Source organism: Fusarium phalaenopsidis (genome assembly GCF_050370095.1).
Source record: "Fusarium phalaenopsidis strain FUZ10S chromosome Unknown contig_32332, whole genome shotgun sequence".
Lineage (NCBI taxonomy): Eukaryota > Fungi > Ascomycota > Sordariomycetes > Hypocreales > Nectriaceae > Fusarium > Fusarium phalaenopsidis.
In genome coordinates, this window is record NW_028145391.1 from 1,229,067 (window position 1) to 1,254,005 (window position 24,939).

Sequence of the window (24,939 nt, forward strand, 5' to 3'; positions counted from 1 at the left end):
AGGTTCGTTTGATTTCGTTCAAGTTCTCTAGAAGAGCAAATGACGTTGGCACTGCCTGGCACTGCTCGCTTCATGGACTGCAAAGCCAAGTTAGTATTTGGCCAGTGCGTGATGGCTATAACTTACCAGTTTAATGAATCTCAGACCCTTGAAAAAGTTCTTTATGGTATTATGTGCGCAAGTTTGGCGATAAAACTGTCGTCCAGGTGTTACACAGTGCCAAGGTAGAGAGTCGTCTCGAGGCACAGTGCGAGGCGTACCGGCAGTGATTCACTGTCGAAGCGACGAGGTTTGATAAAGAACTTGATGTTTATCAGATGGGCGCTATGGCCATGACTCTCAGGATTTCAGAAAGTACGTGCGTGGAGCATTCACATATGGGTAGACAATAGAGGTAACAGAACATACGAGATCAATTTCTGGCTGGTAAGAAAAGCTTACAATCCAATGGTAGCTATGATACAGGCTAGAAAGACATAGGAAATTCCCTAGGCGAAGGAAGCGCCTTAGGCGACAATAGACTCGCTGTCAATACATCTGGCTCCGTCGTTCCAGCTTGACACGGGTCCCGCGGCGAGGAACTTGGGAGTTCCGATGGTGGGGGCAATGGGGAACTTGTAGATGTTGCCGCTGGTGTTCTCGGATCCGTACAAGTTTCCATCGGCGGCCGCGTACAAGGCACCCCAGACGTTGTTGCCTGTGATATTGCCATAGGCCTTGAGGGTCTGCCAGGTGTAGCTTGTGCGACTGAACCGAGTCAAGGTGGACGATGTGGATGTGTACTGGATGGCATACATGTAGTCACCACCTCCAGGGACGAAAGCCCAATCGGCCATACCATCATCGTGAGTTGCTGTTCCACTCAGGATGATCTTGCCATAGGTGGAAGAGCCGGGGTAGAGATCGATGGCCCACCAAGGTCGACCAGCATCAGAGAACCAGTAGCGACCTTGGTTGTCGATATCACCCATGATGACGTTGCGATTGGAGACACGGGCAGAGAGTAGGGTCCAGCCACCGTCTGCGCCGATTCGGATGAGCTGAGATCCCGTGTCGTCCATGACCATGCCATAGATGTAGTCGTCGTAGCGGTTGTAACCGATACCGTTGATCCAGCCACCGGGGCCGATGCCTGACTTGATAAGGGTGGTCTTTCCAGTTGTAATCTCAACGCGGTACAGAGAGGTCTTCTGGAAGAGATAACCGTAGACATCGCAGTCGAACCGGACGGTAGCCGCTGCAGCACTGCTAGTAGTCGTGGTAGTTGTTGTGGTGGACCTCGAGGTTGTAGTCGAGGTTGTAGTCGAGGTAGTGGAACGAGAGGAGGTTGATGACGTTGAAGAAGAGGTTGTTGATGAACTAGTAGAGGTTGACGTTGAATGAGAGGTAGTTGTAGAACTTGTGGTTGATGAGCTCGTGGTTGGAGCCTGAGACGTGGTTGTAGACGTAGTAGAAGAAGTGGTCGAGGAACTCGTGGTTGGTGCACGAGATGTGGTAGACGTAGTAGATGATGTAGTTGTAGAGCTCGTGGTGGTAGGCGCACGAGATGTGGTAGTAGGAGACAAAGAAAATGAGGAAGACGTCGTCGTGTGAGGCGACGTTGTGCTCGTGGACGTAGTCGTGACAGCCACCCTGACTCTTGGAGTCTCGATGAGAATGGTGCCGGGATCATCTTCAGATCCGGGCGGGATGTAGGTAGTGAATGGACCGGTGAGCGTTTCGTCACCTTCGGTAGTGATCGTGATGTTGTGGTGGGGTGGTGTCTCGACGATGATTGTGCCGGGGTCTCCAGCGCGTCCAGGAGGCGAGTAGGTAGTGTAGCGGCCTGTGAGGGTGCTGGGTCCAGCAACGGTGGTGGTCACGTTGCGCTGAGGAGGCATCTCCACGATAATTGTACCGGGATCTCCTCTATTCGCAGGCGGCGAGTAAGTAGTATAAGGTTCCGTAATGGTCTCAACCTCGGTTGTGATAGTGACGTTATGGTCAGGGGGCAATTCGACGATGACGGTTCCGGGGTCTCCTTGGTTGCCAGGAGGCGAATAAGTTGTATAAGGTGCGGTGATGGTATCAACAACCGTCGTGATAGTGACGTTGCGGTCCGGCGGCATCTCCACGATAATCGTACCAGGGTCGCCTCTGTTGGCTGGAGGCGAGTAAGTGGTATAAGGCGCTGTAATTGTATTGACCTCGGTTGTGATTGTGACATTGGAGTCCGGTGGCAATTCGACGATAATCGTACCTGGGTCACCTCTGTTGGCGGGCGGCGAGTAGGTTGTATACGGCGCCGTGATTGTGTCGACCTGGGTGGTGATGGTCACATTGGAGTCTGGCGGCAACTCAACAATGACAGTTCCAGGGTCGCCTGGGTTGGCTGGCGGCGAGTAAGTCGTATATGGCGCTGTAATCGTGTCGACCTGGGTTGTGATAGTAACATTGTGGTCTGGCGGCAACTCCACAATGATGGTTCCAGGATCGCCGCGGTTGGCGGGCGACGCGTATGTTGTGTATGCCTGGGTGATTGTCTCGATGACAGTCGTGATGGTCACGTTGCGATCAGGGGGAAGCTCAACAATGACAGTCCCGGGATCACCACGGTTGGCGGGTGCCGAGTAGGTAGTGTATGGCTCTGTGATTGTGTCGACCTCCTTCGTGATAGTCACATTGCGATCCGGTGGTAGCTCGATAATGATAGTGCCTGGATCGCCTCGGTTCGCGGGTGGTGAGTACGTGGTGTAGGGCTCCGTGATAGTTTCGACCTCCGTCGTGATGGTCACATTGTGGTCAGGAGGAAGCTCAACGATGACGGTCCCTGGGTCGCCAGCAGCTCCAGGGGGAGAATAGGTCGTGTAAGGAGCGGTGATCGTGCTGACAACCTCGGTGATAGTAACGTTGCTATCGGGAGGAAGCTCGATGATGATCGTGCCTGGGTCACCGGGAGAAGCAGGTGGCGAATAGGTTGTGTAGGCCGCCGTGATGGTGCTCACATACTCAGTTGTGGTCACGTTCCTATCAGGTGGCAGCTCGATAATGATAGTGCCAGGATCGCCAGCAGCACCTGGGGGCGAATACGTTGTGTAGGGAGCGGTGATAGTGCTCACGTATTCAGTTGTCGTGACGTTCCTGTCAGGAGGCAATTCGATGATGATGGTACCGGGGTCGCCGGCAGCGCCAGGAGGAGAATAAGTCGTGTAAGGAGCGGTAATGGTGCCCACATATTCGGTTGTTGTGACGTTCCTCTGGGGAGGTAGCTCGATGATAACGGTACCAGGATCTCCGGCCGCGCCTGGAGGTGAATAGGTCGTGTAAGGGGCAGTGATGGTGCTGACGTATTCGGTTGTCGTTACGTTGCGCTCAGGAGGGAGCTCGATAATCACCGTGTTGGGATCACCTTGAACCGCGGCACGAGAATAGGTAGTGTAAGGAGCAGTTCTCGAGCTGACGTATTCGGTGACGGTGACGTTGTGGTCCGGCGGAAGCTCGATGATAACAGTACCGGGATCACCCCTAGCACCAGCTGGCGAGTAGGTGGTGTAAGGTCTTGTGATGGTGCTGACCACCTCAGTGATGGTGATGTTGCTGGCGCTGGGCTCCTCCAAGGTGGCAGTCTCCTCAGTAGTCGTGGTCTCGTCAACAGTGGTTGGATCGTTTCCAGCGACTCTGACAAGAGGAGTCTCAATGATGATGGTACCGGGATCGCCTCGTGTGGCAGGAGGCTCGTAAGTTGTGAACATATCGGTAGCTGTGCTAGGGCGAGCACGAGTAATGGTGACATTGCGAGACTCCTCGGCAGTGGTGGGCTCATCAGATGTAGTGGGATCAGCCACTCTATCCTCGGGAACATCAATGAAGATGGTTCCTGGATCATCCGCAGAAGCCGGTGGTGAATAGGCTGTCCACGAGGTAGGCCCAGATCGTGTAACCGTCACGTTGTAGTCAGGAGTCTCAATGATGATAGTGCCAGGATCACCCGCAGAGCCTGGCGGCGAGTAAGTGGTAAACCGTGTGGTAACCGATGAAGGGCCAGCCCGAGTGATAGTGATGTTGTAGTCGGGGGTCTCGACAATGACAGTTCCGGGGTCGCCTGGGGTTCCGGGAGGTGAGTAAGTTGTGAACGGGGTCGTGACCGAAGGAGGAGCGGCCCTGGTAATCGTGACGTTGTAGTCGGGAGTCTCGACGATAACCGTGCCGGGATCGCCTGGGGTAGCTGGAGGCGAATAGGTTGTGAACGGAGTTGTGATAGAGGCAGGGGCAGCTCTGGTGATGGTGACATTGTAATCGCCGTTGGGAGTTTCAATGACGACTGTGCCAGGATCGCCAGGCGTGCCAGGGGGGTTATAAGTAGTAAAGGGAGTAGTGATAGAAGCAGGAGCTTCTCTAGTGATAGTGACGTTGTAATCAGGGGTTTCAACGATAACCGTGCCTGGGTCACCGGGGTTGGCCGGTGGTGAGTAGGTAGTGAATGTGGTTGTGATAGACTCAGGAGCGGCTCTAGTGATGGTAACGTTGTAATCTGGCGTCTCAATGATGATGGTGCCAGGGTCAGTTTCTTGAGCCGGCGGCTCGTAAGTGGTGAAAGGAGTGGTGACACCGGGAGGTCCAGCCCGGGTGATGGTGACGTTGCCGTGTTGAGCCAATGTCTGATCCAGATAGACACTGGTGTGAACGAGGACAGTTCCAGGCTCGGTGCCGGATGGGGGAATGATGATTGTATTGGTCTCCACGCCGGTGGTCTCGGGGTCGCCGGAAGCAGTATCGTTCTTTGTGAGTGTAGACGGATCGCCGGGAATAGTGATAGTCTCAAATCTCGTGACATAATCTGAGGTTGACTCGGACGTAGACTCAGCAGTGTCTGTGACCGGCGTGTAGATGACATGAGTTCCAGGTTGACCATCAGTGGGAGGGATAATGTGAGTGATGTTGTCGGTAACACCAGGATACTCAGTGTTGGGCTCAATCACGGTGATATGGTCGTGCTTGTCATCAGGAGTGATGGTGAGAGCATCAGGGTTGCTGGTGGTGCCATCGTCAGTCGAGGCTGGCTCCGTGATGGGCTCAGTGGTAGATGCTGTCGGGGCCGTTGGCGTGTTGATGGTCGCAGCCTCAGTGGAAGCGGTTTCGGGCTCGGGCGTAGTTGTGGTTGGCCGGACCGCAAGGCGTGCTCGAGGAGTGTCAATGATAATAGTTCCAGGGTCACCAGCCGATCGAGGAGGCGAGTATGTAGTGTGAGGCTCCGTGAGCTCCTCAGGACCTTCTTCAATGACAGTGACATTGCGCTCGGCAGGAGTCTCAATGATGACGGTGCCTGGGTCACCGGGTGAGCCAGGAGGAGAGTATGTGGTGTAAGGCTCAGTGAGAGTGCTGGGGCCAGCTGTGTAGACAGTCACATTGCGACCGGGGTCTTCGCTCGTGGTGGCTGGAGGAGGAGCTGGAGTCTCAATAATGACGGTACCGGGTTCACCAGGACCGCTGGGAGGCTCGTAAGAAGTGATGGGCGAGTCGATTGTGCCAGGGCCAGGGTACTGTCGGATGACGGTAACATTGCGGCTATTATCAGAAGGAGGAATCGTGATCGCAGGAGGCTCAGTCGTAGTCTCGGGAGACTCAGTCTGAGGTGCCAAGGTCTCGATGATGACAGTGCCCGGCTCACCGTTGGTGGGAGCGATCGTTGTGACGGTGATGGGCTCAGAGTAGGAAGCTGTTCCAGTGTATGGCCTGTAAACTGTGACATACGAATCGCTCTGAGTCTGGGGCACCTGGGTCTCGATGATGACGGTACCAGGCTCGCCGTTGGTGGGAGCGATAGTGGTGACAGTGACCGGAGCGGTGATTGTGTCAGAACCGGTGTAAGGTCTGTAGATGGTCACGTAGGTAGGCTCGGGAGCGGCTGTGGTCGGGGCAGCCTCAGTGGTGGCATCTGGAGTCTCGATAATGACCGTGCCAGGTTGGCCATTTGCAGGAGCAATAGTCGTAACCGTGACGGGCGCGGTGATGCGATCAGGGCCAGTGTGAGCACGGAAGACGGTCACATAAGAATTGTCTCCGGCAGGGACAGTCACGGGGGCGTTTGCAGTGGGAGTCTCCGTACTAGGCGTCTCAATGATGACTGTGCCTGGGTCGGTGCCAGTTGGAGGAATAGTGGTGACGGTGATCGGGGCCGTGATGGGCTCAGCGCCAGTATAAGGCCGAGTGATTGTGATGTACGAAGGCTCGGGATCAGATGTAGTGATCGGTGGTGCTTGACCCGGGGTTTCGATGATAACGGTTCCAGGGTCAGTTCCTTGAGGAGGAATGGTTGTAACCGTGGTTGGGGTAGTGATGATTTCGACGCCACTATAAGGCCTGTAGATGGTGATATATGAAGGCTCAAACTCCGAAGTCGTCTGGGCCGCTAGGGTCTCAATAATAACGGTGCCAGGGTCGGTACCAGTGGGAGGGATAGTCGTGACGGTAATGGGACCCGTGATAGGATTGACACCACTGTAGGGCCTGGTGATTGTGATGTATGAGGGCTCTGCGGTGGTGATTGGAGGAGCTTGCCCGGGGGTCTCAATAATAACCGTTCCGGGCTCGGTTCCTTGGGGTTCGATGGTTGTGACCGTGGCCGGTGCAGTAATCTGGCCTGGTCCTGGGTAAGGCCTGTATACCGTAACATAAGAGGGTTCAGGTGCAGGCTCCGACGTCGTGATAGGTGGTGCTTCACCTGGGGTCTCGATAATGACTGTGCCAGGCTCGGTTCCTTGAGGTTCGATGGTTGTAACTGTAACTGGCGCCGTAATCTCGCCGGGACCAGGATAAGGCCTATAGACAGTAACATAGGAAGGCTCAGGGGCAGGCTCCGAGGTTGTGATGGGAGGAGCTTGACCAGGGGTCTCAATGATGACGGTACCAGGCTGATCGCCTTGTGGTTCAATCGTCGTCACCGTGACGGGGGCGGAGATCTCACCGGGGCCAGGATAAGGACGATAAACCGTAATGTATGAGGGCTCTGGGGCAGGCCCTGAGGTCGTGATCGGGGGAGCCTGACCAGGAGTCTCAATGATGACGGTACCAGGCTGATCCCCTTGCGGCTCGATAGTTGTGACCGTAACTGGCGCTGTGATTTCTCCAGGTCCAGGATACGGCCTGTACACAGTCACATACGAGGGCTCTGGAGCAGGCTCCGAGGTGGTGATGGGAGGAGCCTGACCCGGCGTTTCGATGATAACCGTACCAGGCTCAGTGCCAGAAGGCTCGATGGTGGTGACTGTGACCGGCGCCGTGATCTGTCCAGGCCCTGGATAAGGCCTATACACTGTGATGTATGAAGGCTCAGGAGCAGGATCAGAGGTCATGATAGGCGGAGCCTGACCGGGAGTCTCGATGATAACCGTACCGGGCTGATCGCCTTGGGGCTCAATAGTCGTAACAGTGACTGGCGCAGTGATCACGTCAGGGCCAGAGTGAGGCCTATAGACAGTGATGTACGAAGGCTCGCGAGAAGTAGTCGGCTCTGGACCAGGGGTCTCGATGACAACGGTTCCGGGTTCGTCACCCTGAGAGGGAATGGTGGTCACTGTGATAGGTCCAGTGATGGGCTCGGCTCCAGTGTAGAGTGTGTAGACTGTCACATAGGAGGCGGGAGCTGCTGTCACAGGAGCTGCCCGGCCGGGCGTCTCAATGATGACGGTACCAGGTTGATCTCCTTGGGGTTCAATCGTAGTAACCGTGACAGGAGCAGTGATTTCGCCAGGACCGGGATAAGGCCTGAAGACCGTGATATAAGAAGGCTCGGGCGCAGCAGTAACAGGAGGTGCTTCGCCAGGTGTCTCGATGATCACAGTGCCGGGTTGATCACCTTGAGGTTCGATAGTGGTAACCGTGAAAGGTGCAGTAATGATACCGGGGCCAGGATAAGGTCGGAACACTGTGATGTAGGTTGGCGGAGGAGTGGTGGTTGGCGCCTCAGTGGTCTCTGCTGCAGGAGCTGCAGTCACTGGGGGTGCTTGGCCGGGTGTCTCGATAATCACAGTGCCGGGTTCGTCTCCCTGAGGTTCAATAGTTGTGACTGTGACCGGAGCAGTGATCTCCCCGGGGCCTGGGTAAGGCCTATACACGGTGACGTATGAAGGCTCGGGTGTAGCCGTGATCGGGGGCGCCTGGCCAGGTGTCTCAATGATGACGGTGCCAGGTTGGTCGCCTTGGGGCTCAATGGTCGTGACAGTGACGGGGCTGGTGATCATAGGGGTTCCAGTATATGGTCTGAAGACCGTGATGTACGATGGCGCAGCAGAAGTGGTGACCGGGACCGGAGTCTCGATAACCACAGTGCCGGGCTGATCGCCATCAGGAGGAATCGTCGTGACAGTGACAGGACCAGTGATGGGGTCGACTCCAGTGTAAGCCCTGTACACCGTGACATACGAAGGCTCGGGGCTAGCCGTAACAGGAGGAGCTTGTCCAGGGGTCTCAACAATGACCGTACCAGGCTGATCGCCTTGAGGATCGATGGTTGTGACTGTGGTAGGCTCAGTAATGGGAGGGGTTCCTGTGTATGGCCTGTAGATCGTGATCCAAGAAGGCTCAGGGGTGGCTGTGATCGGCGGTGCCTGTCCGGGAGTTTCAATGATAACTGTCCCGGGCTGGTCACCCTGGGGGTCGATGGTAGTGACGGTTGTGGGCTCAGCGATCATTGGAGTTCCAGTGTACGGTCTGAAGATCGTGATCCAAGATGGCGCAGCGCTGCTCGTGACTGGAGCTGGGGTCTCAATGATGACGGTACCAGGATCGTCACCCTGAGGATCAATCGTTGTAACTGTGGTAGACTCCGTGATCATGGGGGTTCCGGTATAGGCCCTGAAGATGGTAATCCAAGAGGGCTCGGGACGAGTGGTCACGGTAGGTGCCTGACCAGGAGTCTCGATGATAACGGTGCCAGGCTCGGTACCTGTTGGCTCAATCGTCGTGACGGTCACTGGCTCAGTAATCTGGCCAGGGCCTGGGTAAGGACGATAGACCGTGACATAGGTCGGCTCTGCAGTTGTGATGGGTCCTTGCGTTTCAATGATAACCGTGCCAGGCTCAGTGCCTGAAGGCTCGATCGTCGTTACAGTAATAGGGCCAGTGATTTGGCCTGGGCCGGGGTATTGGCGATATACTGTGATGTACGAGGGCTCGGCAGTTGTAATAGGAGGAGCCTGTCCGGGGGTCTCGATGATGACTGTTCCCGGCTCAGTGCCCGAGGGCTCCATAGTTGTTACAGTGACTGGAGCAGTGATCTCGCCAGGACCTGGGTACGGGCGATAGACCGTGACATAAGACGGCTCAGGCTCAGGGCTGGATGTAACTGGGGGAGCCTGGCCTGGGGTCTCGATGATAACTGTACCAGGCTCGGTGCCAGAAGGCTCGATGGTAGTGACGGTGACCGGAGCGGTAATCTCTCCAGGGCCGGGGTATGGGCGATACACTGTCACATAGGTCGGCTCCGGCTGAGGACTGCTGGTGACAGGAGGAGCTTGTCCTGGGGTCTCGATAATGACAGTGCCTGGTTGATCTCCCTCGGGAGCGATGGTAGTCACCGTGATAGGCGCATCAATCTGACCTGGACCAGGATAAGGTCGGAAAACGGTGACATAAAATGGCTCGTAGGTCGACGTGGTTGCGGCAACTCGCTCAACAGGAGTCTCAATGATGATGGTACCGGGCTGGTCACCGTCTGGCTGGATAGTTGAAACGGTGATAGGAGCTGTGATAATGTCCACACCAGAGTAAGGTCGATACACTGTGATCCACGAAGGAGCAGGACCAGAGGTGGTGGTGGCAGGCGCTTGACCAGGGGTCTCGATGATGACCGTGCCGGGTTGGTCTCCCTCGGGGGCAATAGTTGTGACGGTGACGGGACCCGTGATGACATCCGTTCCGCTGTACGGTCGATAGATCGTAATGTACGAAGGAGCAGGACCGGCAGTTGTCACGGGAGGCGCCTGTGGACCTGGGGTCTCGATGATAACCGTACCAGGCTGGTCTCCGGTAGGAGCGATAGTCGTGACCGTGACCGGCTCCGTGATAACATCAGGACCGGTATGCGGCCGATACACTGTAACGTAGGACGGGGCAGGACCAGCAGAAGTGACTGGCGCGGCCTGTTCCGTTGGCGTCTCGATGATCACGGTACCAGGCTCGTCACCCTGAGGAGGAATCGTGGTAACGGTGATAGGTGCCGTGATGACATCTTGGCCAGTGTACGGGCGAGTGATGGTGATGTACGAAGGAGCAGGGCCAGAAGTGGTCACTAGAGGCGCCTGCGGACCTGGGATCTCGATAATCACAGTTCCAGGCTGTCCATCCGATGGTGCAATGGTGGTGACAGTCACTGGCTCTGTGATAACATCTGGACCCACATGAGGTCGGTAAACTGTAACATAGTAGTCAGCTTGAGAGGAGGTTGTTGGCACAGCCACCCTCTGGATCGGAGTCTCAATGATAATCGTTCCGGGTCCGTCATCTGTAGGGTCAATAGTCGTAATCGTAACTTCACCTGTGATCTCATCCGCTCCGGTGTGAGGGCGGTAGACGGTGAGGTAAGACACGCCGGGGCGAGAGGTGGTCAAAGGTGGGGCCGGGGCCGGAGCCGGAGTGGGCTCGGGGTCGGTGGGGGTCTCGATGATGACTGTACCGGGTTGATCTCCGGAAGGAGAGATCGTCGTAACTGTGACCGGCGCGGTGATGACGTCGGATCCAGTGTGCGGCCTATAGACAGTTATGTAAGTAGCACCAGGCGAAGATATCGTAGTAGGCTCATCAGCCGAAGTTGAGGGCTCGACCGGTGCGGGAGTCTCAATAATCACAGTACCAGGCTGATCCCCAGATGGTGGGATAGTGGTAACAGTGACAGGTGCGGTGATCACATCAGGCCCAGTGTGGGGTCGATAGACGGTGATGTAAGAAGCACCAGGCGAGGAAACCGTCGAGGGAGCCTCTTGAGTAGAGGTTGGCTGGGCCTCGACGGGAGTCTCGATGATAACTGTTCCTGGCTGATCACCGAAAGGCGGGATCGTGGTGACAGTGACTGGTGCAGTAATCACGTCCACACCGGTATGTTGGCGATAAACAGTGATGTACGAGGCACCGGGCGAAGAAATGGTTGTAGGAGCCGCCTCTGGTGTGCTGGTAGTAGGATCCGGCTGGACTGGGGTCTCGATGATCACAGTACCGGGCTGACCGCCAGATGGAGCGATAGTTGTGATTGTGATAGGTGCAGTAATCACATCAGCTCCAGTATGAGGTCGGAACACAGTCACATAAGACTCCTCGGGACCAGGAGGAATCGTCACCGTGGGGTTCGGCTCAGGAGATTGAGGTTCAGGGGTCTCAATGATAACGGTACCTGGCTGGCCATTCGTAGGAGCGATGGTCGTGACCGTGACGGGAGCGGTAATGACATCGGCTCCAGTGTGGGGTCTGTAAACCGTGACATAGGTCTCCTGAGGACCTGGAGAAATCGTGACTGGAGGAATGTTGACCTTGTTGCCAGTCTGCAGGCCAGGGGTCTCGATGATGATGGTTCCAGGTTGGCCGTTCGTTGGCTCGATGGTGGTGACGGTGATAGGCGCAGTAATCTGATCGGGACCCTCGTGAGGCCTGTAGACCGTCACGTACGAGTTCTCAGGGCCAGGAGGGATAGTGACAGGAGGGTCAGCAGTCGGCGTCGGTGTCGAGGGGACGGGAGTCTGAATGATGATAGTCCCAGGCTGTCCACCAGAGGGCTCGATCGTAGTGACTATGACAGGGGCCGTGATGACTCCAGGACCAGGATATGGCTGATATACCGTCACATACGAGTTATCGGGACCAGGAGGGATCGTTACTGGAGGGTTGCCAGAAGTTTGAGTCTCAGTAGGAGTCTGAGGCACCAAGGTCTCAATGATGACCGTTCCTGGTTGTCCACCAGAGGGAGGAATAGTAGTGACTGTGATCGGGGCTATGATGGCACTCGCTCCAGTGTATGGCCTGTAAATGGTGATGTAACCATTCTGATCGGAAACAGTGAGGGTTGCCGACTGAGTAGGCGCAGGCGTCTGCGGCACTGGGGTCTCGATGATAACAGTGCCTGGCTGTCCACCAGAAGGAGCAATGGTTGTGACCGTAAGAGGCGCTGTGATAACACCAGGGCCGGGATACGGACGATAGACCGTGACATAACCATCGTCGCCCTGAGGAACAGTGACTGGTGGAGACTGAGTCTCAGTGGGGGTCTGGGGAACTGGCGTCTCAATGATGACAGTACCGGGTTGACCACCTGAGGGAGCGATAGTTCCAACAGTGAGAGGAGCCGTGATAGAGCCAGGGCCCGGGTAAGGCCTGTAGATGGTAACATAGCCACCCTGATCAGCAGGAATCGTAACTGGCGGAGGAGCAGTCGTAGTCTCAGGCTGAGTGGGATCCACTGGAACTGGGGTCTCAATGATCACCGTACCAGGCTGACCTCCCGAGGGAAGAATGGTAGTGACAGTAATCGGCGCCGTAATGGGAGAACCAGTATGAGGTCGATAAACAGTCACATACCCATCCTGACCCTGAGGAATAGTAACAGCCGCGTCGCTGGTGGCCTGAGCCTCAGTCGACTCAACAACAGCTGGAGTCTCGATAATCACTGTGCCGGGCTGCCCGCCTGAGGGGGCGATCGTAGTGACCGTAATTGGCGCGGTGATAGGAGCTCCGGTGTGAGGTCGGTAGATGGTGATATAGTTATCATCGTCAGCTGGGATCGTGACCGGAGGCCTGCTGGTAGGCTGGAACTTGGTAAAGACATCCGGAGTCGGGGTCTCGATAATGATGGTTCCAGGCTGACCGTTCGCGGGAGGCTGCGTCATGGTGATGGGATGGTCAATGTTACCAGGACCTGGGTAAGGTCGGTAGATGGTGACATATGGCCGATCCGAAGCAGTCGGAACAGTGAGCGTTCCACCGGGAGTCTCAGTCGTCGAAGGAGCCGCCGACACGGGAGTCTCAATGATGACGGTGCCAGGCTGTCCATTGGAAGGCTGCTGGGTGTATGTGATGGGCGCGGTAATGGTGCCAGGACCTGGGTAAGGTCTGTAGATGGTCACGTAGGAACCAGTAGGACCAGGAGGAATAGTGATAGGACCAGCTGACGTCTGTGGCACAGTTGGGGTCGGAGTCTGCGTAGGAGGAGCAGGAGTCTCAATAACGATAGTGCCAGGCTGACCATTGGCAGGAGGCTGGGTCAGAGTGATGGGTGTAGTGATGGTTCCCGGGCCTGGATAAGGTCGGTAGACAGTCACGTAGAAGTCCGAAGGGCTCGAACTCTGAGGTACTGGTGTCTCGATGAGGATAGTACCAGGCTGTCCATTCACAGGAGGCTGAGTGATGGTGATGGGCTGCGAAATCGTACCGGGACCAGGGAAAGGCGTGTAGATGGTAACCCATCGCTCAGGATCGGTAACAGTAGCCGGACCACTCTGCTGAGGTTGAGTCGGGTCAGGAACTGGGGTCTCAATGAGAACAGTTCCTGGCTGTCCTCCCTGAGGAGGAGTGATGATGGTGATAGGCGATGAGATCTTGCCAGGTCCTGGGTAAGGAGTGTAGATCGTCACGTAACCATCCGAGCCAGACACAGTGGTCGCGGGCTCTGGGGTCTCGACCGGGTCCTGAGTAGGAGTCTGCGGCACGGGCGTCTCAATCAGAACCGTTCCGGGTTGACCATCCCGAGGGGGAGTAACGATGGTAATAGGAGTATCAATCGTTCCAGGGCCGGGATACGGGGTGTAGATGGTGATGTAGCCATCTGAACCAGAGACGGTGGTCGGTTGCTGAGCCGAGCTCTGAGTCTGAGCCCACTTGACCGGCGGGGGAGTCTCAATGTAGATGGTGCTGCCATCCGTGATGGTGATGGGGGCTGTGATAGGATCACCCGTATGCGGACGGAAGACAGTGGTAAGACCGCCCGAAGAGGTGGGAGCCACGGTGACCTCGGGCGCCGGAGTCTCGATGATGATAGTTCCAGGCTGCCCATTGGCCGGGGGCTGTGTGATAGTGATCGGCTCAGTAATCGGCGATCCCTCGTGAGGTCGGTAGATTGTCACGTAAGGCCTATCAGAAGCAGTTGGGATGGTGATGGGCTCAGTGCCGGCCGGGGTGTTAAACCTGGTCGCTGGAGTCTCAATGATGATGGTACCCGGCTGTCCATTCGCAGGGGTCTGAGTAATGGTAATAGGCGCCGTGATGGGATCACCAGTGTGAGGCCGGTAGATGGTGATATAAGGGTTGTCACGACTAGGAGGAATCGTGAGCTCGCCATCACCAGAACCACCAGGCTGAGAAGTCTGGGCAGATCCATCAGGCCCGGTCTGAGCTCCAGGTGAAGTTTGAGCTCCCGACGGGGTCTGGGCAGTTGGGGTCTGCTGGACCTTAGTAACGGGAGTCTCAATGATGATGGTACCGGGCTGGTCTCCAACTGGGGTCTGCGTGATGGTAATAGCAGACGTGATAGGATCACCAGGATGAGGCCGAACAATGGTCGCCCATGGGCTATCACCACCAGCAGGAATGGTGATGGTCTCCTGACCCGGCTGGGGAGTAGACGGAGCAGGAGTCTCGATGACGACTGTACCAGGCTGACCTCCCGAAGGCGCAATAGTGAGAGTAATAGGCTCGGTGATGGGATCACCAACGTGGGGTCGGAAGATGGTTGTAGGAGAGTCTGGGCCACTCGGGATGGTGATGGGCTCATCAGGAGATCGAAGTCTGGTCTGAGGGCTATCCGGGCTCGGGGTCTCGATGATGATCGTGCCGGGTTGCCCAGGTGCTCCAGTGATTGTGATGGTAGTAGGGACCGTGATGGGATCACCAGTGTGCTCCCTCACAATCGTGGTGGTGGAGCCGCCAGGGCCAGGGGCGATCGTAATCGGCGAACCTTGAGTCGGAGCCGGCGCGTTGGGAGTCTCAATAATGATGGTTCCCTTCTCACCTCCGCTGGGCTGAATCGTGATAGTGGTAGGCACCGTAATCGTGTCAGTTCCGTCATGTCCCTGAACAATCGTGACGAACGGGCTGTTGGGGTCTGACGGAAGAGTGACGACGACGTTCCTCTGTCCAGTTGGCAGCTCATTACCAGGCTGAGCGACCTTGTTTCCAGGATCAATGATTCCAGTATCACCACTATCGGGAGTCGGAGTCTCGATAACGATAGTTCCGCCATCTCCACCAGCGGTCGGGGGAATGAGGATTGTAACTGCGGTGGAGATGGGAGTAGGTCCGGTGTGAGGACGGAGGATGGTGGTGAAAGGGCTGTCGGCGCTAGGAGGAATCGTGACCGTTTCGCCAGCACCCTGAGTTCCAGGAGGAACCTGGATGACGACAGTACCCTGACCGCCGCCAGGTGCCGTAATGGTGGTGAGAACGGGTCGAGTGATGGAGATGGTACCAGTGTAAGTCTGGATGATGACGACGTTGGAAGTGTCGGCAGATCCTGGCGATCCAGGAGAACCTGCACCAGGAGCATCTGCACCAGGAGAACCGGAGTCTGGAGAGCCACCATCAGGCGAACCAGAGTCGGGAGAACCAGCACCAGGAGCTCCTGAATCCGGAGATCCAGAGCCAGGAGAGCCAGCATCAGGAGAACCAGCATCGGGTGCACCAGGAGATCCAGGTGTAGCCGTGTTTGGTGTCTCAGGCCAAGGAGTCTGAATAATGACAGTTCCAGGGTTCGTTCCTGAAGCAGAAATAGTAATCGTTCTGGGTGGCAGAGTCGTAGGTCCAGGGAATGCCTGGATGACAGTGAACATGGGATCCTCCAACGAGGGAGGAATCGTCAGAGCGCCAGACTGTCCAGGTGTGAAGGCCGAATAAAGTGTGCTAGCAAGCTCGACAATAACTGTACCGGCTCGCGTTCCGTCTGGCTCGGCAATCGTAGTGACAACATTGATGATGGTTCGCGTCCCTGTGTACGCCTTGATGATTCTCTCGTAAGGATAGTCGGTGGAAGGAGGGATTGTAATGGTGGGAGGCTGCTGGGCCACGGGTGTGTTGGGAGAAGCTCCGCCAGGGGCGGACTGATCATGAGGAAGAGCGGTAGCGGGAAAGGCGTCATCGTTGTCGTTTAGGGTGCCATGACCTCCGCTCAGGGTTGTCTCGGCATGGGGAATTAGAGATACAGCAAAGATGGAACCTCGGATCTGTGTTGCGAGGTCTGGGATGTCAAGTGAAGGAATGTCGTTGTTGTTGTTATCGTCTTGTGCCTTGATGGCGGTAAGGAGTGTAGAGGCTAGAAGCCCCCGTGACAACCACATCTTGCCAACAAAGACAAGAATATAGAGGTTACACGAAACTTCGGGGTCAATACTGTGCAAAATATGAGGAACTCGGACTTCTCAACGTTCCCTCTGTGGTTTATAAACACCAGGCACAGGAACACTATCATCCCCAGAGCTCCCATATTGTGGCTTCATCGGGGCATCTGCCCGTCTGCTTCCGTCGCGTTTAGAGTTCTCAATAGTCTGCGGAGAGCTCATCGCCCAAGAGAGTCCTGTTCTCGCCCATCGTCCGCATTCCCTGCCCTGGGGCTCCCACGAGGTTCTCGACGAACTTGGAATGTCGTCATTGAGCTAGGAGCTTTGACTTGGCCGGGAAGGCGATCGTGCCTTGCCTCCTCTCAGGGCGACATTCTTCGGCCCTAGTTGGGACCTGCATGACGTGAGCCGTGATTGGGTCGTGTCGAGGGCGCTTGTGTATAAACAGCAACTCACCAGGGACTGGAACGCGCCGAGCCGATCGACCAAGGGATCGCCCTGGCGGGCCAGACTATGGCTTTGTCTAGCTACCCTTTTTGCGTTTGTCTCAATCGAAAGCGTGTCAAGCCACATCAGCCACCCATTGTCCACGACCATAGCCCCATGGAGAAGGACGGATATGACTCGAGCTGGTCAGGGACCATCCGCAATCCAGACTATCTTGCACCTCCACCTAGATCGACGTTTAAAGTTGTCTCTCCTTAAAGTTCGAATCTGGTCCTGAATGCCAAGCTCGAGATGACTAACCATTTGCGTCTTACCCGGTCCTCCCGATGAGATCCGAATACCCTCATTCGCTGCGCAGAGCAGGCGTGATGCAACTTGGCGCGAGCGAGTGGCCAAGATTCAAGACCAGGTACAGCTCTGTAAACTATATCTGTATGATCGCTTCAACGAGGCTGATTGATAGATTCCTCGGCTATTGTTGACATCAGACTACCAACCCGATTGTCGGTTTACCCGCCGGGAGTGCCTGATCACGGGATTATCTGCAGCGGAGCTATCCATCTCATGACGTTGAGAATCGTTGATCTCACGGTTTTTGGAAAAGAGAGTTGACAGAGGAACGCGATCATCGTCTTACCGGCTTTCCTTGGTTGCCCAACGACGCTTCTGTTTGTTCCACTGCTCTTGAAGCCGTCATTGGGTCAAATGAGAAGTGTCTCACTCCACGATCTCGACTTGATCGGATGTCTCATTGAGCAGAAACACCTTCCAAGATCTTTTATGTGATCGATCAGATCAACCCACGTTGAGCACCTCGTTTGCCATGTGGCTATTGACTCATGACAAATCGGCTAAGCATCTTGACTAGGTAGACTTGATGTTAGCATATCTAATGAAGTCTCTCAGGAAGATCAGTAATGACATTCACTTGGGTGATTTCCATCCCACCGAGCCGTAAGCCAGGTTCGCGGGGTGTCACAAGTCTCGAGCGTGGTTGTGATTGTAGTGTAGTCCTCGATGTGAAGGCCCAGGCCATCCCCAGATAAACGCTATTGTTCGGGAATGGCGGTCGGTTGGCAGGATTTTGACGCCTTCAGGCACCATCCGCCGCCTTGATCGATAGTGTAACTCTGTCGTCTGTCGGGCACCTTGGCCGACAAGAATCGGACCACTGATTGCCCGAAGGCGTGATTTGAGATCTTGAGGGAGGCATAGGGTAATCGCGTGGAAGTGGGAGAAGTGACTGTTGTTCGCGAGAACATGATAAAGACGGGCAAAAATGTATAAATATTGCAATCATTACTGCTAGTCCCTGTTTGATTGCCAAATTTAATTATTGGCAGATGATACAATTGTTGTTGGGAGCAAAGCTGAACAAAACATTGAAGTTGTTCGGATTTGATGTGATGGATGGCGTTGAGACAAACCCGCGGCTCTGGGTATTCAGGCACCAACCAGTCAAGTCCAAGACTAGCAAACCATCGACGCAGGATCATGCAAGCCTCCGAGGGGAAACAGTGTAAGTTTTTCAAGGCTTTAGCAAAGAATAATAAACTTACACATGGTTAATCGGCGAGAGCACCATCAGCAAGCCCCTTCAATAGTCACGTAAGCCATTTGGCCAAGCGAGACAAGAGAAACACGTGGTGACGATAGTGACACAAGTCTTTTCCGACCAAGGGCTTAAACAAAAAACGCAGAGGAAAAAAAATTACATCCACAGCTGCTGCTATGGTGAACGAAAACACAAAAAAAAAAAAAAAAAAAAAAGATGAAGAAAACGCAAGTTAGATGAAAAAAGACGGGAAAAAAGAAAGAAAAAAAACCGACGTGGGCCTGATTCGAACAGACGCCTCCGAAGAGAATAGATTTCTAGTCTATCGCATTAGACCACTCTGCCACCACGCCTCTTGGTTGAGGATCATGATCTAATCCCAGCTTATACTCGGTCACTGTTTCTACAGCAGCACAGCCTCGCAAAATGGGCATTGAGTTCTATGGCAATCAAGGTTGTTCCCGATATTCATGGCGTTCATGAGGAATTTGACGCCCTGAAATGTCTGCGGCGGTGCCTTCACAGACCCACTCTTCTCGGCGCCCCTGGACTCATGGACCCTGTCTCTGACATGAACCTAAAAAAAGACATGAACTCGAAACAGAGGGATTCGCTTTCCTACTCAAGGGTAGATGCATCTCGATACCGTCGGACGGGGAGACTTAGGATGGTTCCTCATTCTCCCCGTTGCTGTGGCGATTCACGGATTCCCGACGCGGCCCAGTCAATGCAGGTCTATAGAAGTGCTCTGCTGCCTGGCTGTCATGGGACCCCTCTTGACTCTTGATGTTAGACGTTTGGAGAGCAAATAGTTAGAGCAAGCAAACTTAACAACCACCAGCACGCTTTCGGGGGTGAAGAGTGGATCCAAGGGTCTCGCGAGCGCCGAACTGGTGGGCCAAAGCTTGAGGGAGCTTGGAGGCTGCAAGAAGATGTGGGCCAGCCGAAGCTGCGCTGCGACGGTCAAGTGGCCGATGCCGCAGAAAGGGTCGTGATACAGTTCGCATCGCTGGAGAGGAAGTCAAGTCAGGCTCAGCCGGAAACTTGAGCTGTCACACACGGCCCGAAGAGATGGTTGCGCCGATCGAGAGCTAGCGAGGACAAGCGTGGGGGGCATGATCCAAGACAATGGGGTCCCGCTTGGAGGAGTCCCTCGAGGTTGTGGGGTTAATTCGCGCTTGTTCCTGGCTAATGACATTGGATGGGTGATGATCAACTACGGAGTATCTCAGAGTGCTCTACCAGGTAGTCTAAGTGAGTGAGCCGGTCTTAGCTTCACCAAGAGCCCCAAGGCTCCTGACTACTGACCCAGAACACCGCGTGAAGGTGCCGACCATCGCTCTGGTACCTCCGCAAAGGCTCAGAGAGCCCTCGCATCATCGGCAAACCAAAGATTGGTTAGGTTGTGACCCAGTGCCTCCAGAGTCAGGGCTCCTTCACCGGCATGTACGCATGCCGATAGGCTGGCCACGGGGTTTGCCTCCACAATGTCCCTGACCATTTGCTTCGTAGGCTGGTAAAAGAAAGTCGCTAGACCGATGGAGTTGCGAAAGAGAAGCCAGAAGGCTCCAGTGTTGCACGAAATAAATAAGCAGAAAATGTGGGTCCGCAAAGCCACATGGGCTTGGGCATGCCAGGCACGCCAGGGACCGGAGCTGAGTGCCTTTCGAACTACTCGACACAGGCGGATGTTATATACACGAGATGATTCCCTTGCCGCGATAAAAACGAAGATGCTATGTTTCGCAATAAAGCTATTCAAGGTCTCTGGTCCACGTTTTGCCGTTGCTGAGCAGCAACCAGACGCATTCGAGCCACTACATCCGATCACACTGTCATCGACGCGACTGGAGGCAAACAAGAAGAGAAAGAAGGGAGAAACAGAGATTTATTCACTCTCCGGGGCGTAGAGTCGTAGATACAGAGCAGCTGCTGAATGGGTCTGTCCGTTTGATTTTGCAACCTCACTACAGGTAGTATTTTCAATGCGCCAGTCACAGTTTCGAACAAAGGTTTCTCTGCCTTTCAGAGTAGTATATACAAAGCAATTGATTCTCCAAACGTGCGTGGAAACAATGTTGATGTCATGGGGAGTAGTGGATAACCAACCAGCTTCTGATTTTGCTCTCCAGTATCACGACTTCGCGCACCGAACCATCTATGCTGAGGAGGGAATTACTATAGAAAGGGCATGCCATGCAGGGTTTCAATTGTTTGCTACAATATGGTACTTGATGCAAGCTACTTGGTAAGGCTCTGCTGGCCTCCATCCTGCCAGCATTCGATGCGCGCTCTAGCACGAGGGATACTGAATATCTGACTACCTCTTCTGAAATAATCCAGGTCACTTGTCTCTGCGCAAGTTCGAATACGTACCAAAAGTAATTATAGGCTCTCAGGTGGCTGACATATCAGGTCATCAGTGCCAGGCCATATTCGGCTGATATCTGCCGCTGTCACTGATTCATAGCAGTCCAGTTCACTGATAGGGGCGCTGGATATTTGATGTCGGTCAGTGAGCTCACTGTTTCTTATCTTAGTTAGCTTATGTCCACTGGAATTTCTCGATGTTTCTTCGTTTTTGCCCCCTCGCCTTTCCCCTCTCCCAACCCACCCAACCTACTTCTCAATCCCCTCTCTTGATCGTACTACCTCTCCCTCACGAAGTCTCTCCTTAAATTATTTTCCCCAAAACGCTCCAGTCAAGAGAGAGGATCGATTCATCGGTCTGGCTGGAAAGAGTTCTGCTCTATTCTGCTCCGACGTTGTCACATCATCCCTCCAACCTGGTTGTCCTCCCTAGAAGCATCCTTCTTCTTCAACTCAATCAAAACCGTCTTCCACGCTCCTATTTCCTCCCGGCGCTTTTCTTCCATTTTGGCTGCTCGTCTTGGAACTCCCCTATCATGGAAAATCCGGAAAGCGAAGGCGAAGGGCAACCTCAGGCCTCTGGTAAGTCAGGGCCAAAGATCCTGTTTCCGTCGATGAATGGGATACTGACCTATCTTCAAGCCGATTTCCCGACTACAAACAAGTCCTTTCTCATTTCTTGCCCCAACGAGATCTTGGTACACTTGGCTACCTATCTTCCTGCCGAGGACCTCCTGGCGATGGGATCTGCCTGTCGTTTCTTGCACAGAATCGTCAAGGACTTCATGATTGGACAAGACATAGCCTCAGAGACAGGCGACGCACTGTTCTGGGCCTGCGAAAACGACCATGTGGACCTTGTCAAGTACATTCTTGAAAAGGGGGTCAGTCCACACACCTACTTCTGCACCTGCGGAAAACCTGGTTCACGAGAGACCTCCGAGGCGAGGGCAAGCCATTCTGCCAGGACTGGGTGGCCCTATTTCGAACCTCTCTGCGAACACGACAGCAGCCGACGTCACGTCATGTATCCAAAGAATGGGCACAAGTTTGAGGAAGTCTCAGCACTCGTCCTCGCAACAAGATCGGATAGTGTTGCAGTCATACAAATCCTGCTCGAGCATGGTGCCCATGTTGTCGAGAAGAAAGGGATCGTCGTTCCTGGAACTATCATGCCCTGGGATGACCGACTCTTCAAGCATCGATCAGCTCTAAGCCACGTACGATCAGTCAAGGCTGCCGAGCTGCTAGTGAAAGCAGACCCTGATGCTATCAATGATCCCGCCAACACTCGGTATACACCTCTCGAGGTAATCCTCGCACAGAGCATGGCCTATGAGCCTTCAGGTGAACAAGAACTCTTTAGGGTTGTCGAGTTTCTGGTCAGCAAAGGGGCACAGTCTCGACGACAACACTGTCGAAGTTTTCTCTTGAACACTGCTTTTACAGGTGGCCCTTTGCAGCTGGCCCTGGCAATCAACTGCGAGGAAGTCGTCAAGCTGCTCGTCGAGAGTGACCGAGTGGGCATCGAGGACCAGAGCGGCGAATCGACCGAGGCATTCATACGACTCCTAAGCCCAGGCGCTGCCAACCGATGGTTCGGTGTGGTAACGGGATATCAATTCAGGGACGTGACCAGATATCGCTATCTTGAAACATTTGTCAAGGCTGGGTTCCCCCTGAACGAGCCCCTTGTGGACAAGGCATATCCCCTAACCATCGCCATACGTGACGGAACCCAAAACACCATCAAGGAGCTGATCCGCCTCGGGGCAGATGCGAATTTCACAGACGACACCAACATGCACCCTCTCTCCCTTAGCGTCTGCAAAACCAGAAGCCTCTGGGTCCGGGAAACGAGTGATATGGGGTTAGATAAGCAACAGATTAGCCCACACTTACTCGAGGCGTGCAACATCGACGGGCGTTCCTTTCATGAAGAAGGCTTCACCCCTTTGATGTTTGCTACCAGCGACATGATCATGCCAGAACGCTTCAAGACTCTCATCGACCACGGCGCAGATGTCAGTCTAGCTGGCCGACTCCTCCCATCATCTCCAAGGATCAACGTTCTCCAGTGCATCTTGCAGGGCTTCCCGCGGGCCCACGAACAACACGAGGAATTGTACACATCGCTTGACCTCTTTCTACTCAGACCTAGCCAAATTGCGCTGGGATTTGCCGCCTTCCGTCACTACTTTGCAATGACTTCTTGGGAACGTCGCAACGCCAAGCTCGAGGAACTCTTCCGTCACATGAAATACCCTGACGACCTTTACACTCCTGAGGGCGAGAACGTCCTGAAATGGGCTATCGATAACCTCTACTCCCATGACATGAAAGTGGTTGTGGAGATAGCCCCCCCTATTTGTGGTATTATGAGGGATCCCAACGGCAAGGCATCATGTCTCGATGCGCTTTTCAGTCCTTCTCGATGCAAGAACTACCTTGAGTTTGGAACCTTGGACCTCACGCTCCAGATGGTTGACATCCTCACGGCGCAAGGCTTACCAGCAATCGATCCCATCGAAGGAGATACGCTCCTACACCGCATATGCTCCATCACGCCAAGGCTAGCAGACGAGAGTCGTTAGCAACGGCTGGCTCCTAAATACGGCGGAGAATTCGAGTACTCGGATGACATACTGCGGATCATCCAAAACCAACTGTTCGCCGAGCGACCTCACAGAGTGGTGCCCTCGGAGGTCAAATACCAACACCTAGGGCTCTTGTGCGTGGTCTATATCAAGTCTAGGATCAACAACATCGTCAAAATGGTGATGAAACTTCTCGAACATGGCGCCGACATCAATGCCAAGAATGCAGTGGGCGAAACTCCATTCAGTCTCCTCAAGGCCAACGGACTCCTCCGATATTTCCCAATTCAGAGGGATGTGGAGGATGGATCAAAGGAGACAGAGGAGGAAGTGGTCCCAACGGAGAAGTAGAGGTTGCACTTTGAAGAGAATGTTAAGGATGACTCTGGGTAGGGCCGCAGGATATTCTTGACACCAAATAGTATACACTGGTTTATAAGGCATAGGGGTATTTCTTTGTATGTTAGTTGTATGTTTTAATATCATTCCATTTAACTTTCATAATAAGGTTTAACGTACTTGATAAGTGAGATGATCAAACAAGCGAGATGATCACTTTTACCCTAGAATGTAAATCTTACCTAAAGCTAAAATTACTTTAAGAAATTCTAGAAAATTCAATTTAAATTATTATATGCCAAGAGTTAAAAATAAGATTTAATAAAAATTTTAGATTATCTATCTTATTTTTATAGATTTTTAAAAAATTTAACTAGTAAATTATTTTAGAATATCTTATTCGCACTGTTTTTATTTTAGTTTTTTATTTTTTAGAAATTAAAAGAATTTTTTAAAAATCTAGAAAAATTACAAACTTATGACTTCTTTAGTTAGACTTATGAAGATTTCTTTTTTAAGCTTATAGCTATCTTATAATAGTTTTTAGAAATTCAAGATTTATGAATTTTAGGTGCACAGTCTACTGACCATCTCGCTTGTTTGATCATCTCACTTATCAAGTACGTTACTCTTTAGCTTTTCTGGCTTTTCTCGCTCCTCACCCTACGGATATCCATAGCAGTAAACTGTATTCGCTCCCAAGTGTGAAGCATAGTTAAGCCTGGAATATGCCTGAGCCCTCAGGTACCAGTTCCTATGTGTGGTTTGTTTATGCAAACGTTAGAAAGACCTTAGATGAGGTGATGAGATAAAAGAGAGGGGAATAATCGAAGGTTAGGTAGATTTTCTCCTTATTCTTTATCATTATTAGATGATTACATTTCGAGATGAGTCGTTAAAGATGATATCCAAAGAATAAGTAGGTGTCGATCCTCAGTGATCTGCTGGAGAGCCATGTGAGTACCTACATAAATACCATCTTCGAAAGACAAATGCTGGCATGAAGCATGTTTATGTGATCGTTAGTTCTACAAGAATCAAAGAACTCCAGGCCAAGTACGAACAAGCGTTGAGCTTGTGCCTCTATCGGGTAGATATGTCATCGAACAAAGTGCAACATAATTTCAAGCTGCGCCAGAAAGTAGCGATCAAGTACAGCTATCTTGAAGACCATGAATACGCCACAAGGCCGGGGAAATCGAGGATGTCCAGATTAGTCGACAGATGCGAAGCTCGGTAACCTAAGGCGTGCCGTAGGGTGGTCTATAACTCTCGGAGTAGATACAACAATCGTTCAACCGGCACTCACAACGCCTCTGTGGCTGGTCACACATGAAATCTGGGA

General features: G+C 53.6%; 2 protein-coding genes and 1 non-coding gene across 3 annotated transcripts; 1 reads left to right on the forward strand and 2 right to left on the reverse strand.

Annotated features, from left to right (window-relative positions):
• Positions 1-506: 506 nt before the first annotated feature.
• On the reverse strand, positions 507-16,286 carry LRP88_13389 (proline rich protein 5MeD; the record flags this gene model as incomplete). The annotated part of the gene is made up of 3 exons (XM_083249762.1): positions 507-1,248; positions 1,361-1,646; positions 1,709-16,286. The coding sequence occupies 3 exons, from the start codon at positions 16,284-16,286 to the stop codon at positions 507-509; spliced, it is 15,606 nt and encodes a 5,201-aa protein (XP_083094096.1).
• Positions 16,287-18,559: 2,273 nt separating this feature from the next.
• Positions 18,560-18,641, reverse strand: LRP88_13390. The gene has a single exon. It is a non-coding gene; the product is annotated as a tRNA-Ser (tRNA).
• A 2,553-nt stretch (positions 18,642-21,194) lies between these two features.
• Positions 21,195-23,252, forward strand: LRP88_13391 (uncharacterized protein; the record flags this gene model as incomplete). The annotated part of the gene is made up of 2 exons (XM_083249763.1): positions 21,195-21,240; positions 21,301-23,252. The coding sequence occupies 2 exons, from the start codon at positions 21,195-21,197 to the stop codon at positions 23,250-23,252; spliced, it is 1,998 nt and encodes a 665-aa protein (XP_083094097.1).
• Positions 23,253-24,939: the final 1,687 nt, after the last annotated feature.